Here is a 14,798-nt window from a genome sequence, read left to right on the forward strand (position 1 = left end):
AGAATGGACAGCCTGGGATCTGCTTTTGTATCTTCCTTATTTTTCTCATACTAATTTATTGAATAAAACAGAATGATTAGAATTGACTAAATGTGATCACTTGCTCCATACAAATCCCCATAACCTAAATGGGCTTGCTTTTCCCAGCTCCAAATCAGGCATCTCCTGTGAAATCCAGGCATCTGTATGGACCACTTTATCACTTCAAGAAATCAGCTCACGATAACAACACAAAGACTTCTTGAAAAACTTTTGGGAGCAACTTTCTCTTCACTAGAACTGTATGCTCAAACCTCAAGTCACAGGTACATCATCAAGAGTTTTAGTTTTCCGTTAGCCAGAATTGCTCCAACAGCAAACACCCTTCCAAACCTCAAAGGAAACATCAAAGAACACATCAACAACCTCCCTGACCTCCCCCTCAGAAGCCTCCCAGAAGAGACAGGCACCCAAAGGCAGTTTTGAGAGGAAATGGAAGAGTGTGAATAAACCCAGTTTACAGCCTGACAGCTACTTTTATCAGTTTTAGAAAGTGCCTGAGGTTACTTAGGACAAAAGTTTCTCAAAACTCTCAGCAAAAAGTTCACAAATGGTTTCCAAACTTTTTCAAACCTGTCTATATTTCTGGTGTCCAACTGGATTGTGACTGATGTTCTACTTTTGTTGCACAAGAATTTTGGAGTCTCTGATTTGCAAATGTGCAAATACTTGACTCTGTTTGTGTGCAGTCCTATGTGTATATGGCCTTTTAGAAAGCTGCAATGACGGAACCAAACTAGGCAGTAACACATCAGAGAGATGATTGGAGTACAACATCTGAAGAGTTTGTGAATTAATCATGGGACTGCACCTCACTGTATCATCAGTTCACTTCCCATATGCTTTTTGGCTTAGCCAGAAAATTAGTATCTCAGAGCTCCATTAAACAGGAACAGCGGTTTTGTTCCAAAACTCTTCTAGTGAATTTCATCCATGCATCAGTTTACCAAGTGCATTCCCTCTTTTCTGTGGTATCACTGCCTTGTGTCTGTCTCTCCTGGCTTCTGTACATAAGGAACATGGCCCAAGAGTGAGAATTATGGCTTGCCTTGAGCAAGTTCCTAAATAATGTAAAAGAGGGTGTGCTGTGGGTTACACAGAACAGAAAAATGAGCTCAATATTGACAGAGACAGCCTAAACCTTTATTAGGGTTGAGGTTTGTTTTTTTCTTTGAGAGAAAGTAAAATCCAGAGGTGAACATGACAACAGAAAGGAAAAAACTCAGTCCAGATATAGGAACAGGCAGTCAAGTTTGTGATGAAGTCTAAACTCATTGATTTATCTTTGAGAAATATCAGGAAGCTCAAAGCCCAGGATAGGTAAATGAGCATTTAAAATGAGCTCATTCTGAGATGAATAGTTCTGTTAAGAAGTATTTGTAAAAATATATATTTATTTTATACTGACCAGAAAGCAATGTAAATGCATCCTGTGACACTGCATTGATTCCTGCTAAGCAACAGGAAAATTGTAAATAATCTGAAGAGAGGAGAATTTTTAAATAAATGTAGAAATATATAATGCATATAATTTGGCACTTGATTCCACGTACCAATGGAATGAAGCACTTATAGCTTTTAAGACTTAAATAGGACTGTTAATGGCCAATTTGCAAAAAAGAGGTTATAGGTAACTTTCTCATAAAATCACTCCCAAGCTGCTTTTCAAAAAAATTTTAGAAACATTTTAACAGAAAAATATACCTGTGAAAAGGCAGCATACAATATAGCTGGAAGTTCCCAGAGGTTATGTATAACATGGATGCATAGCTTATGCAACTATCAGTGAATAAATAACTTTGTGCTTTGATATGGATTTACATATGATCATTTACACATGATCTTGGGAGATTCTTTCTGAAGCATTAACTGATTATTAACTGGGTATTAACTGATTTCTGTTAAATGTGTCAAGGTACAGTAAAGAATAGAGTGAGGCTTAACTGAAATGAGACCCTAACTGATTTTAATATTTTTGTACTGTCAATAAACTGCAATTGAATGTTAGCTATGCAGTGTATGGTGAAAAATTTTATTTCAAAGTTGTTTCCAAAGAATGTTTTGTGAGTGTTTTTCCTAATGCATGTATATATTTTCAAAGCAGACTGCTAAGAGCTTTTAGAGACTGACTTGTAATTTTAGTTCTAAGTCAGAAAAGCTGATGTGCTTAGTTTTTTTTAAATTGAAACTGAAATTCCAACATATTCTTCAAACCTCCTCACTCTAGAGCTTCTTAAACAGATGCCTATTAGGAAAGTATATTCAGACTGGAACCTCATATAGGTTTCTTCTTAAACAGAAGAAAAAGGAGAGCAAATACTTTGAGAAAGATCTCTATCAGTTTATAATGAACAACACCACAGAAATTTCAGTTCTTATCTAACATATTTACATACAAGCTGCTAAGATGTATTACCTTGTGTTGAGCTAGGTTTTCGAGACCTAGCTGTTTGTTAACAATTTTGGATGAATTACAGGAGTACCCAGATACCATCATATCAGCACAGTACTTCATCAAATACTGACATGCGAAAATGGGTCAGATTATCCACCCAGAAAAATCATTCTTTTCCTTTTATGTTTACTTCAACTGTTATGTACTTATATGGAATTGTTATTTAATCATATTATTGCCAAACTGGCTATAACATAATTCACCTAGCACTGACCAACTACAGAACAAAAATTAAACAAACATTTTGCTGTTGTTAATTTTTTTTCTATGGGTCTGAGCTTCTGAAGCCAGCAGGTCACTTGGATTGTATATACTATGTTGATAATTGCATTCCTTAAATCTGCAAAATGCAACACAGCTCACTATTTTCAAAATAGCTTTAAAAACAATTACAATTACGGCCCAGACATTTTCAAACACAGCAGGCTATTGGCTTAGGCATTGATGGAAACCCTAAAAAGAAGATAAATATTTTGAAATGCACTGTAAATCAAATTTGTGCACTGGACTAAGAATGGATTATCTGCCTCTAAACAGCAAAAGATGTTTTAGCTTGAGGGTTTTTTTCCATGCTTATTTACTAGAAATGATTTTAAATTGTGTCTGTGTGATTTATTTCCCTTTTTTTCTCAAGATTTTTAACAGCTGATTTGTAATAAATGCTCTACTATAATTAGTTCTACATACTTTACTCATTAGATTTACTGATGCACAAGAATCCACTGTTTCTCAACCTTTTAATAAAAAGTACATTTTTCAGCTTAAGAACAGATTTGGAACAACACCCTGTTGGCCTAAAGCTGCTCTGCAAGTATTTATAGCAGATGTATCTAGAGTCTCAACTGGGCAAATTTTGATGATGTTTTTGATGCCTCTGACAACAGAGGCATTGATTGAGAATGAGATCTTGAGGAAGATTATTATATTGTGATCTTCTATCTTTTGGTACTGTGTTACCAAGCCAAAATTAGCCACTTTTTCTAACCTTCATTCCAGAAAGTATCTGGGAGGGGGAAAAAAAAGGCAGCCCAAATGGAAGCCAAAGGCACTGGTTTTGTGTATGTCCACTCCAACCTGGTTATGAATTATCAGTTTTCTGACTTTGAGCCAGATTCACCTCCTGTGGCACAGCAAGACTATTGCAGGACAAAGACAGCGCTGCCTGTGTACCTTCTGAGGAATCCTTCGGCAGAGCACAAGCTCAGGTCCACTGTCCTGAAAGAAGTTATGTCAGTAAGATAGGATGATGCTAGATTGATGTTGATGGTTTACTAATTAGCACACAGCTGGAATTGCAGCCTTCCTTTGCCTAGCAGATCACAAAGAGAGCATGGGAAGTTTACCCTGGACTTTCAGAGTTTCCAGCTGGAAGACAATCCCTTGGAATGACCCAGAAGGAAGCAGCATTTTCCTAAGTCAGGTCATTATTTTTATAAAATGGGAGTGAAAGCCTAAAATTTTACAAAATTTGCCTTCACAGAGAAAGATGCCTATCACTTTCTTATAAGTATCATGAATATTTAGTTCTTAATCAGAATGGGGTATTATCCTGTTAGCCCTTGTAATATGTTAAAATATTTGTGTTTTCTAGTGAAAGACTTCAGTTGCATAAATCTAGCTGTTGAGTTTCCTACCTTTCCCTCTTCCCCTTAGAAAGTGATTTTCTGGGTTTTCACAGTAAATAGAGCAGGAAAATATGAAAAAAGCAAATCATAAGACTGGAAAAAAAATATCTAATAAGATAATGGTAATTCAGAAGTTTGATTTTGGTTTGGTGGTTTATTTCTCACAGACAGTTGCATGATTTTTTCTAAATCCTGGCTCAAGTGTTTTGTGCAGTAGGGCAGATCATTCATCTTCCAGCCCTTTTCAAACTTCTCTGCATTATATCCAGGTAACAATGGGCCATACCTCCAAAACCAGCATGAACTCAATCAAAACAAAGATAAACATATATTGTTGAATGATACATATGTATAATAAGGAAAACATAATATACATGGTATAATAAGGAAAACATAAGCAAAATCAAGCTGAGACTTCACATGCAACCACAAGGCTCTGCTGCACAACTCTGGACACCCTATGCAAGGTCACTGCTTTTGTAATCAAGTTTCTCAAGCCAGACAGAGGAATTATCAAAATTTCAGTCCAAAGTTACCAAAACATGTCACTTCACTCTTTTATTTTTAAGGACATTCAAGGTTCATTGTTTTGAAGTCTGTAAGTGTCATACTCTTAATGAGCAACATACCCATTGGCAGCCCTTCACTATCTTGATTACCAGCTGAGACTCAACACACCCTGTAAGCATTCGTTCATCAGTTCAGCAGAATTACTCAGGACCCAGTGAGCATCTGGCATTCAAGAATGCAGCTGTCTTTGTGGCAGGCAAATTTACAGACATGATTTTTGCAACTGCTACTTTTTGCGCTCATTTGCAGTTCACTCATCTGCTAAATACAGCATGGCCAATTAAAACAGGTTATCCAAAGTGGTATAGAGTTCTGTTCACTGCCATGACTCACTGAGAGACTCATAGCTTCTTTTGTTATTAGTATATATAGCATTCAGGAGTTCACCAAAGGGATTAAACTGACCCTATCTCTGCAGGCTCTGCAAGGACTCTCCACTCTCCACCCTGAAGACTGAGCTTCTGCAAGGATTGTCTCTGATCTCAAGGTGTTTCTGCATCTACCCACAAAAGCCATGTTCCTCTCCTCTGCAGGGGTACCTCTGGCTGCGAGCTGTGGTCTTGACCTTTTTACCCAACTCTTGCTTCAGGATCCCCTCGCTGAGATGCCCTCAGCTCCTTACGCATCCCCCAGCCCCATCTCATGGCCTCACTCTTTCTTCCTGGTCCTGGCCCCTCTGCAGCTTTCCCAAACTAGCAGCCTCCACATAGCTCCTCCAAAACCACTGTCACTGGTCTTCCACCTCAGCACAAGCCATCCTGTGCCCGTGCAGAGCGCTCTCCCTTCACTGGGGCAGCCCTTCACCTCTCCAGCTGAGAGGCAGCTGTGGCGAGCTGCAGGCTCTGGGTTTCAGCCCGGCCCAAGCAGCGCTCCCCGGACTCAGCACTCCCTGGAGAGAGGCTGAACCACGTTCTCGGCCTCACCTCAGGGGCCAGCTGCTCACAGGGCAGACTCACCACAGCTCAGAGCTCAGCAGCTCTCCACACCAACATGGTTGACTAGGGATTGCTGGCTGCCATGGCAGAACTGCACATTCCAGCATTCCACACCCACCCTGGCTGCAGTTCGGAACAGCCACAAGCCACAGCTGAGCCCCAAGAGAGGGCTGAGGCACACCTGCTTCTGTAGACCTAGAGGTGGCTGCTGGCCAAATTTGAAAGATGCTCTGGAACCTCGTTCCCAGCAAGAAAGCCAGGTGACAAAAAGGCCTCATTCCATGTGAACCAATTTTATGCAGGGCTGGTCCAAGGCACCTGTGATACCTGATGACACAGCCATCCACTGAGTATCTGTATCTGCTGAGTATATGGCCATGCTGCAGATGAGCAGGCAGCAAGCCTGTGGCACCAGAAACCTGCTTTTCTCATACCAGGGAAAAAAAGGCCGCATAGCAGTTTTCCAGCTAGAGGAGAAGGGAGTGAGGGGACACATCTACAGCCATGAGACCAAGGCCTCAAACCCATAATTCTTAGTCTTCCTCTCATTAAATTTTGTGATCATTGCAACTGCAAGAAGTGAGAAAAAAAAAAGCGTAGCAAATCTGCAAATCCGGGGGAGGGATGCTTCACAGAATGGTGCTTTCCTTAGATGGATTATGATAACAGAGTTAAAAAGCCCCAAACCCTCCATGGAAGTAGAATTCAGGTCATTTGTCTTCAGCTTTAAAAACATTTAATCGTGCAGTGAGCAACCAGTGATCATCCAGCTTCTTAAACCTCACTGAAAATAAAAATGGAATATTCTTACCTTGTGTTTTCTTTTTGAAAAGCTTATATAGAATGCAGTTTAATTTCTTTTCCTCTTTTAATAATTTAGGCTGTTCTGCACTTTATTTCACAAGGACTCTGAGCAAGTTATAGTTAATTGATACATGTAATTATAGCCATCATACCTTCCCTTCTCTCTAGAAAATCAGTTACAAGCCCTATCCTTGATAAAATGCTTTTGAAGAATAATACATCTGAAGTCAAATGTTATTGCTAATTGACAGGACAGTTTCAACAATGTAACCTTATCTTAGGTAAATAAACTTCCGAGGAAACTTTGAGCCAGAAAGGCCAAATGAGGTGTTTGAGATTCATTTTGCTGCTGAAGGTCTTGTTTTGATAGTGCATTTCAATACAAAGACTACATGTGAAAAAGAATCTGAGACTAAAAGAGAGGCTTGGTTCCTCCTCTTTGTATTTGCTCCTAACTCAGTATTTTTCATAATAGGAAAAAAGTTTATTACAGCAGTAGAAAAAAAAATTTACTTGAACTACTGTTTGAAAAAAAATTAATGCATTTCTAGATTTTTTCTTTAAATTCTGATTTAGATTTTATATTTGTTTTTACACTTCAATAAATAACTCACAAAAACAGCCTAAAATGAACATTTTAACAAAAAACTGCATTAAATTACAGATGTGAAAAATCTCAATAACATTCACATTAAAGTATCTGATCAAAGACAGCAGTACTGTACACCAAATTTGACATGCACAGATGTGTAAAAGCTGTGAGAAAGAGGAGAAAGCCACCAGGGGAGATGATGGAGGGAAGAGATATCCTGTACCAGTGTGCGGATTCTGAGGAGTGGAGTCTGAGAAATGAAAGAGTGTCCTGGAAATGGATTGTAAACTTTTCAACCACATATTGTCATTCATACACAAGATCCTGCCCCTATTTCTGGTCAATATTCAAAGATGTTAGAAGGCAGTGACCCTACTAAGCACACTGCACTTCTGTAAATTTATTTGCTTAATGAAACATAGTTGACCTCAGAACAAATGCGACAATAATAACTTAAAATGCATTCTCAACTGAAGTTTGTCTTCTGAAATCCCTAGAGTGGGTCTGGGTCTTTTCATACAGATATAACTGGAAGATATTCCCACATGTCCAGAACTGTTATCTCACAGCTAATTTGGAGAGGAAATGTTACTCAGAAACATTACTCAGCATTGCTTCTCAGGGGTGGTAGATTCTATGCAGAAGACTGATCCTCCTTGCAAAAAATAAATAATATTGCAAGATGGGTTTTTCAAACAATGTGAGCGATAATTTTGCTGTAAACACTGCATGAATGTGTGCATTTGTAGACTTTGATGTCAAGGAGGGGTTGGGGAGAAGAATAAACAAGTATACTTGTCTTGATGCAGATGAAGAAATCCAATTTCCAAAATCCACAGCTTGTTCCTTATCTGCCAGGCCAAATCTCATCTCTCTGTGTGGTCATAGCAACTGAAGCTTGGAGCACTCACTGGCTGAGTCTTCACTTCCAGCTTCCAAAACACTTCCTTTTCTATCTCAAGCTGTGATCTGATAAATTTATTTCCAACAGGATTACTAACAAAGTGAGATTATGTATTTACTGATCTACTCTGAAAAGGCCTTCCTGTTTGTAGAAATTTAAATTTCCAATACTTAATGAAGAAATACATGTTATCTATCTATCTAAAATTATCTGATTTCAATAATTTTCTGATGGGCAGCTACATGACATCATAACATAAGCTGTATCCTGTAGCCTGTCCAGCTCAATGAAAATGTCAGTCCCATGCAGAAACAGAAGAAAATAAATGACATGTGGTGCTTAGGTGGTATGCCAGTTTAAGGGATGCAGTCTCCTTAAATGTACAGCACCCTACATTTTGAGTGGCTCATTTCCCTAAACTGGACCTGTACATCCACTTTATATATTGGGAAATGACCAATTCATTAGTTTTGTAATGAACCTTGTTCCATGGCTGATTGAGCCCTTATAAATTTGTTTGGGATTTTATCCTGATTACTGCATGGAAATGCTCTTACACCATTCTGTCTAGAAGTTACATTGGAGGCACCACACAGAAGCAGTCATCTAATCCTTCCACCTAATTGTTTGTGGTGAAGGGAAGACAGCCAGATAGGGTGTCACTTCTTGCAGAATGATAGCCTCAGCTTAGTAATGGCCTTCTGCAAGACTCTTGGATGGATGACTGACTGCCTCCAGATAAGGCTCATAGGACTCATCCAAAGTCCATTGCAGTAAACCTCCACAAAAGGGGGCCCAGAAGAGCCCTGGGTCTTAGTTCCAAGGAACAATAAAGAAATAATAAAGAAGTCAGGAGAATAAAATGAAAATCTCTTCAGAATTCTGCAGAGGATATGTAAAAATGCTTCTTGTACATCAGAGAGCATCAGATAGAATAGCAAGTATCCTCAAGAAGGAACAGTATAGAAAGGGAAGTCCGGGAAAGGAAAAGGCAGTATCTCAGGTAAAAATAGTGCTAATTTCCTCAAGAAATAAACTGAAAAACTGTAACAGAGAATTAGGATAGTAGGATTGGCCCCAGAATCAAATTTTGGTGAAAAAATGCATTTTAAAAAGACTGGAAGGAATATTTTGTGTCAGGAGCTCTACAGTCACTGTGGGTTATGTCAGATTTAAGGTAGCAGGAGAAAAGGAGGGAGAAATGCTTCTGTTTCAGTGCTCTCAGTCTGTCACTATAATACCAGTGGGGAAAAAAGCAACACTACAAACTGAACAATAATGGGAAATCTATCAGATTATAACTAGTGTGAATGTACGTGAGGAAAGTCAGTATCTTTACAATGACAGAGAAAATTGTCATGAAACTGTGTTATTTACTAAGACTACTCCATCTTTAACTTCTGTTCCAAAGGGCAATAAAATTTTGTGATCAAGCACAGATAGAAATACCCATGTTTTTAAAACAGGCATTTGGTTTATGAATCCTTATTTGTAAATAGAATAACAAAGAATAAACAAAATTAATAAATACCTCATCAATACATTTAAGGTTCTCTGTACTTTCTTTAACATCTTATTCACAAGAATGGAGTGTTTATGTTCATCAAACCAGAAACTAGATTTTAAACCAGAAACAAGAAATATTTCATAGGACTTGATCAGAGATTTCCATAGCGAGTTATTTACACTGTGCCAGGTAAGAAAGAAAGCATCTCTTGGCAACAGTTACCCAAGCACCAAGTCTACTGAAATGACTTTCTTCTTTCTACCTAAAAACACCATGGCTTCAGATAAACTTCAGATAAAACCTTAAAAGCTCAATGCAAGAAGGACATTTTATTGTTATTGACTGGCTGTAAACGAAATAATTCCAAGAAGTACAAAATATTTTTGCTGCCATTAATTTCATTCTTGATCTACATCACTGCTTAGGCTAAAATATTACTTAATAATGTACATGACCATATTCTTGATTTTTCCTTTTTGTTCTTTCCTTATTTGCTAATATATGACAAATATTGCTGCTGCCCAGGACAGGATTCTAGCATTACACAGTTGTTACTTCAAAGAAGACACCTTATATATATTTTGATGCATGGATGAAGCAAACATTAAGCATATAGAATTCTAGTAACTGTAAGTCAGGGAAGAGACAACTGTACCATGGGTATCAATCTTAAAAGCTGCACTTTTATTTTACTAAATTATCTATGTTAAAAACAAATCTGTGCCTGGTGTGGAATTTCACTGCATCAAGTGTTACAATATTTTTGTTTTTATTACAAGCAGGAGAATGCATGTAGAACAAGTGTTAAGAAACATGACAATAAATTAGAATATAATTTACAAAAGCAAAAATAATAATAAAGTAACAGTGTACCACATTAATACTGAGTATAAAATAATAAGCAACTAATCACAATAATACAAAGGTAATTTCAGTCTGTATTATTAAGGATATCTATGTGACATTCACTCCTTTATAAAGTTCCTAACAAAATGGACTATTTTGGATGTATACACCTTGAAGGATTAATCTTAGATTTTTATTTCTGTTTTGATCTTTATCAGCTGATAGTATTGCTCAGTGGAAGTACTGGCACCAGGTTTCTGCATCTTGTATTTTACTATTTGATTCTAGGTCTGTTATATTTATAGCCTGCACAAAGACTCCTTTTGTCACTATTTAGGAATATAACACTATTTAGCTTAGATTATATAGATGGCTACAGTGTAGCAGCAGCAATGAACTGTGCTGTTGAAACCAATTATTTTTCTTTGAATTAGATTTCATATTTCAGTCTTGGTCTGTAGTGTTGCTTAGTTTGCAAATCCATATACATTCTGTGTTTTGTTCCCTTTAACAATACAATTCAACATTGCTCCAGGCAGTTCTTTAAATTCCAACCTCAGTGCTGTTATATTGCAGAGTAAACATCAGAATCCCCGGTGTTCTAGCACCAGTAAGAGAGCAAAATGTGTCTTTGGAAACATTCCTTAAAATCTGCATGTCCTAAGTGAGGTAAAAAAAAAAGGGTTTCTTTTCAATACAGAGAAAACCCTTTTCTCATTAGCTGAAATGACACATTAGCTGATAAAAAAAATCATGCCCTGGAGAAAACTGGACCTTGATATAAAAAGGCCTCATGGTTAGGGAATGTTGTAACAACCCCTTACCTTTTCATCATACTTCTGATCTAACCAGGGCATGTTAGCACCAAGGTGTTCTGTCAAAAGGATACAGGAAGTCAATTCACTTAACAGACAAGCACTATGTACTGCCCTTAATCTCTATGTGCAACTCCCAAAAATTTGGGATGTTTTTATCGACTGGTGTCAGTTTTAACAGGAGTTGTTTACATGGTGATGAGAGCAACAGATAACAAGCGTATGTGAATACATGCAAGCCAACTGAAAATTAATTCCACTGGTCACAAGTGTACAGAAGTGGAAATACTGGCAAGAGGTAGCAGATGACAGAATTTGATGGTCATGAGTATAGGCATGGGGCTACACAAAACCCCCTGACAGATTGTCAATATGTTGGGGGAATTTCATAGTATGAGTCCTCTTAACAGTATCTATCGTTCCATGTTAATTCACATTAGTAAGTAGTGTGCAACATATTTGGTTTGTTATTGGTAAAATACATTGGTACACTTCAATCTCATATTTTGAAATTATTTTTCACTGAAAAGATTACCTTTTTTAAAAAAGTGCTATTTGAATTAGAATTTGTAACACATATTATTGTTCACATAGTTTTAACTGCTTTACAACAAAGGAGTCATAGTTGGACACACAATCACATTCATGAAGGACCTGTTGCAAAATGCAAATGTTCAAGTACAATATATTATTATAAAGAAATACCTACTTTCCTCATCTCCTTGTTGAGACTGTTACTGAAAAGTGAAGGGGAAGAGGAGCATGACAATTAAGTTTTAAATGTTATATTCCTGATTGTGACTTGCCTAAGAAGTTTGGTTTTACTTTTAAAAACACAAAGTATTTGGTGAATATTAAAAATAGGGTAATATGAATGAGTGGAGCGTGGCAGTGAATAGTTAAGGCATCTAGCTTCTAATTTACTGGCATGAGTTTGTTCCAGTCTCATGCTGAAAGCTGTCCCTTGCTTAAATATGGTCCAGCTTCACACAGGTACGTGGCCATTTAGGTGAAGGTGGCCAGAATTCACTACAGCCATCCCTTTTCCAGTGTGCCTTACTCCTGATTGTCCCACAGGCCTCTTGGCTCAAGCACACTTTTGACTTCTCTTTTGAACAGAACCTAGACACCTCCATGAGTCACTTATTCTTTGGTTGCAATCCTTGCCACTCAGATGCAGTCTCCTGAATACAACACTCACATATTCCTTCTCATAAACAGCACCTCTGCTATGGTATCAAAGGAGGGAACATCTGGAACCCATTTTAACTTTCAGCATTGCAAAGGATTGTTGCTATTACACAGTAGGCTTATCTTTTGCATTCAAATTCCTTAGTTTTGGGGAATCAAAGCTAACATGTAAACCAGGTCTAGAAGCCTACAAAGTTGTTTCTTCTTTGTGGCTGGTGTTGTAAACAAAAGTGAGCTGGAGTCAAAGTGTAAGTCCTAAACAACCTTATGGTAGTAGTGAAGGAACTGGCAACCCAGTCTTCACCACTGCAGGGGTCTGCCTCCCCCATGATCCTGAAATATGTTCCTTTCAGTGGAGATCTGTTTCACTTGTGCAATGGTAAGATGGCTATAAACCTGCAGTGAAGATTTCATTTTGTTTCATAGCACACTTGTATTTCATGCACCACTGCAATAACTGTTGCACCTCTTAAGTCCCTCATGGTTGTTCTATTTAGTATAGCTTTATATATGGCTCACAGCAGTGTTCAGGAAATATGGATTACTCCCAAGGGAAATAGGTGGAATGAAGGAAAAATACTTTTTTTTCTAAAAAATTTCTGCTCCTTAAATAACATTTCCAAGCTCATTTTATAATTTAAATTGTGGTGCTGTGTCAAGAGATAAAATAGTTAAGATTTTTAAGCTATGACTTAACTTTTTTTTGATTCTTCTTTACTTCCATAGTAAACTAACTCATAAGAACTACATTTTAAACAGTTTTAAATAGAAATTGATTCAGTGTCATTGCTAAGTCCATAATAAAAGTTATTTTAATGGTCCATGGATGTAAACAGACTATTGGATTTAGTCAAAAGAACACAAGTGTTCCACAGTAAGCTATTCTATGTGTTGTGTGAATTTTTCAAATCTGGGATCCCCTCATACTGTGTCCAGCACTTTGGATTAATAAATCCCACTTCACAGAAGTTAAAATAATATTGAAATCCTGTCAGCTGGGGCTGACCAGTGGTTATGTTTTCCACAGGGTAATGCATTTGCAAGGACGTCAATCTTATTCCACTGTGTGGCTCTCTTCGATGGACACTCTTCCACAAAGATAATAACAAGGCACATTCTTCTGCTTCCTGTGGGTCAGTGTCCTTGGCAGGTCTTGCAGCACATCTGTCTGAAGTATGCTCGACTGCAGAACTTGAACTTCAGCACCAGCGGGCAATAGGCCACTTTGTTCACATCTTTGCACTCTAATAATTAAGAACATTAAAGAGAAAAAAGTCATATATATATAAATTAAAGTACAAAGAAAGTCTGATGTTTAACACGCTTCTCATCTATCCATCTATCTTGCTTGCTTTGTAACTACTCTTTCTAGTACAGTCTAGTGCATACAATATTGCAAATTTTAAAGCCATAAAAATATTCGCAAGGCTTTCAGACATTTAGAAATGCATAGTCTTTGCCTTGGAAGAGCTATCATTTATTGGGATAAGTGGTTACTTTACACAGTTAGAACATGTGAGTCCTTTTTTTTACATTACTTTTAACTTCCTTCTCAGCAGTTATTTTATTCACCCATAAGAGGTTATCATTATGATGATTCACACTATTTGATACCATGCCTGTGCATTTGTAAGAATCCTTAGAACAGAATGAGCGTTTCAGCTAACAGGGATGGAGAATATTACACAAGTGTTACGAATAATGGTACCAACAGGGTGAGTTCAGTGACCAAACTGAATGGTGGATTGTACTTTAGGCATGGTTCCACACATCCACAATTCATTTTATGCTAGAAGGAAAGCCACTTTTATGCCTGTAGTACACATAAAAGCACTTTCTCAAAGTTGTGTTTTCCTATATGCCGAGGCTTACTGCCTCAGCTACCCTGTTTTGCCAGCATGCAGCTTTCCCAGGAAGGGAGAACAGAGCTCAACCCCATGGAGGAGGGTTAAATTCTTTTGCATCCCACACAGGTTGCACATAAAGTGACTTTGTGAGTACATTACAGGAGCTCGAATATGCTGTAGTTCTCTTCTGGCTCATTTTTTGCACTTGTAGAAAGAAGGTGGGAATGGGGAATGGAATAGTTTGATCCGTGCTCAGTTCTTATCCTGATACAGCTTGAGAAAGAGCTACATCTGTGAATTCAGTGACACACTCAGGTTCTACAGCTCTTCAGTCTCCATAAAATCTCCTAGAACACGATTCTTACTGTGGAACAGGTTGTTGCAGATAGTGGATTAACACTTGCAAGCATACTGTAGTAGCAAATCGAGTGCAGATGAGAATTTTTAGTATTTGAACCTAGGAAAACATTAATGAGGCTGAATTTCCAGGTCTGTACTGACCAGTATTTCTGATAATATGCATGCTTTTAGCTAAGCAAGAAGTGGTTAGGAAATTATTTAAATTTTCATTTCATTAACACAGACATAGTGCTTTCATTGCAATTCTTTCACTCCATCTAAATGATGTTTGACATACTGCTTTTCTAGTTTTTTAATTCTTAATGGAA

General features: G+C 37.7%; 1 protein-coding gene across 1 annotated transcript in view; it reads right to left on the minus strand.

The window, feature by feature from the left end:
- Positions 1 to 10,094: 10,094 nt before the first annotated feature.
- The window catches only part of ADAMTS6 (ADAM metallopeptidase with thrombospondin type 1 motif 6), a 145,267-nt gene continuing 140,563 nt past the window's right edge, over positions 10,095 to 14,798 (minus strand). Inside the window, exon 25 of the mRNA XM_005492982.4 lies at positions 10,095 to 13,527. Coding sequence (XP_005493039.1) covers positions 13,418 to 13,527 — 110 coding nt within the window. The 3' untranslated portion in view covers positions 10,095 to 13,417. The remainder of the gene's footprint in view (positions 13,528 to 14,798) is intronic.

Source organism: Zonotrichia albicollis, chromosome Z, assembly GCF_047830755.1.
Source record: "Zonotrichia albicollis isolate bZonAlb1 chromosome Z, bZonAlb1.hap1, whole genome shotgun sequence".
NCBI lineage: Eukaryota > Metazoa > Chordata > Aves > Passeriformes > Passerellidae > Zonotrichia > Zonotrichia albicollis.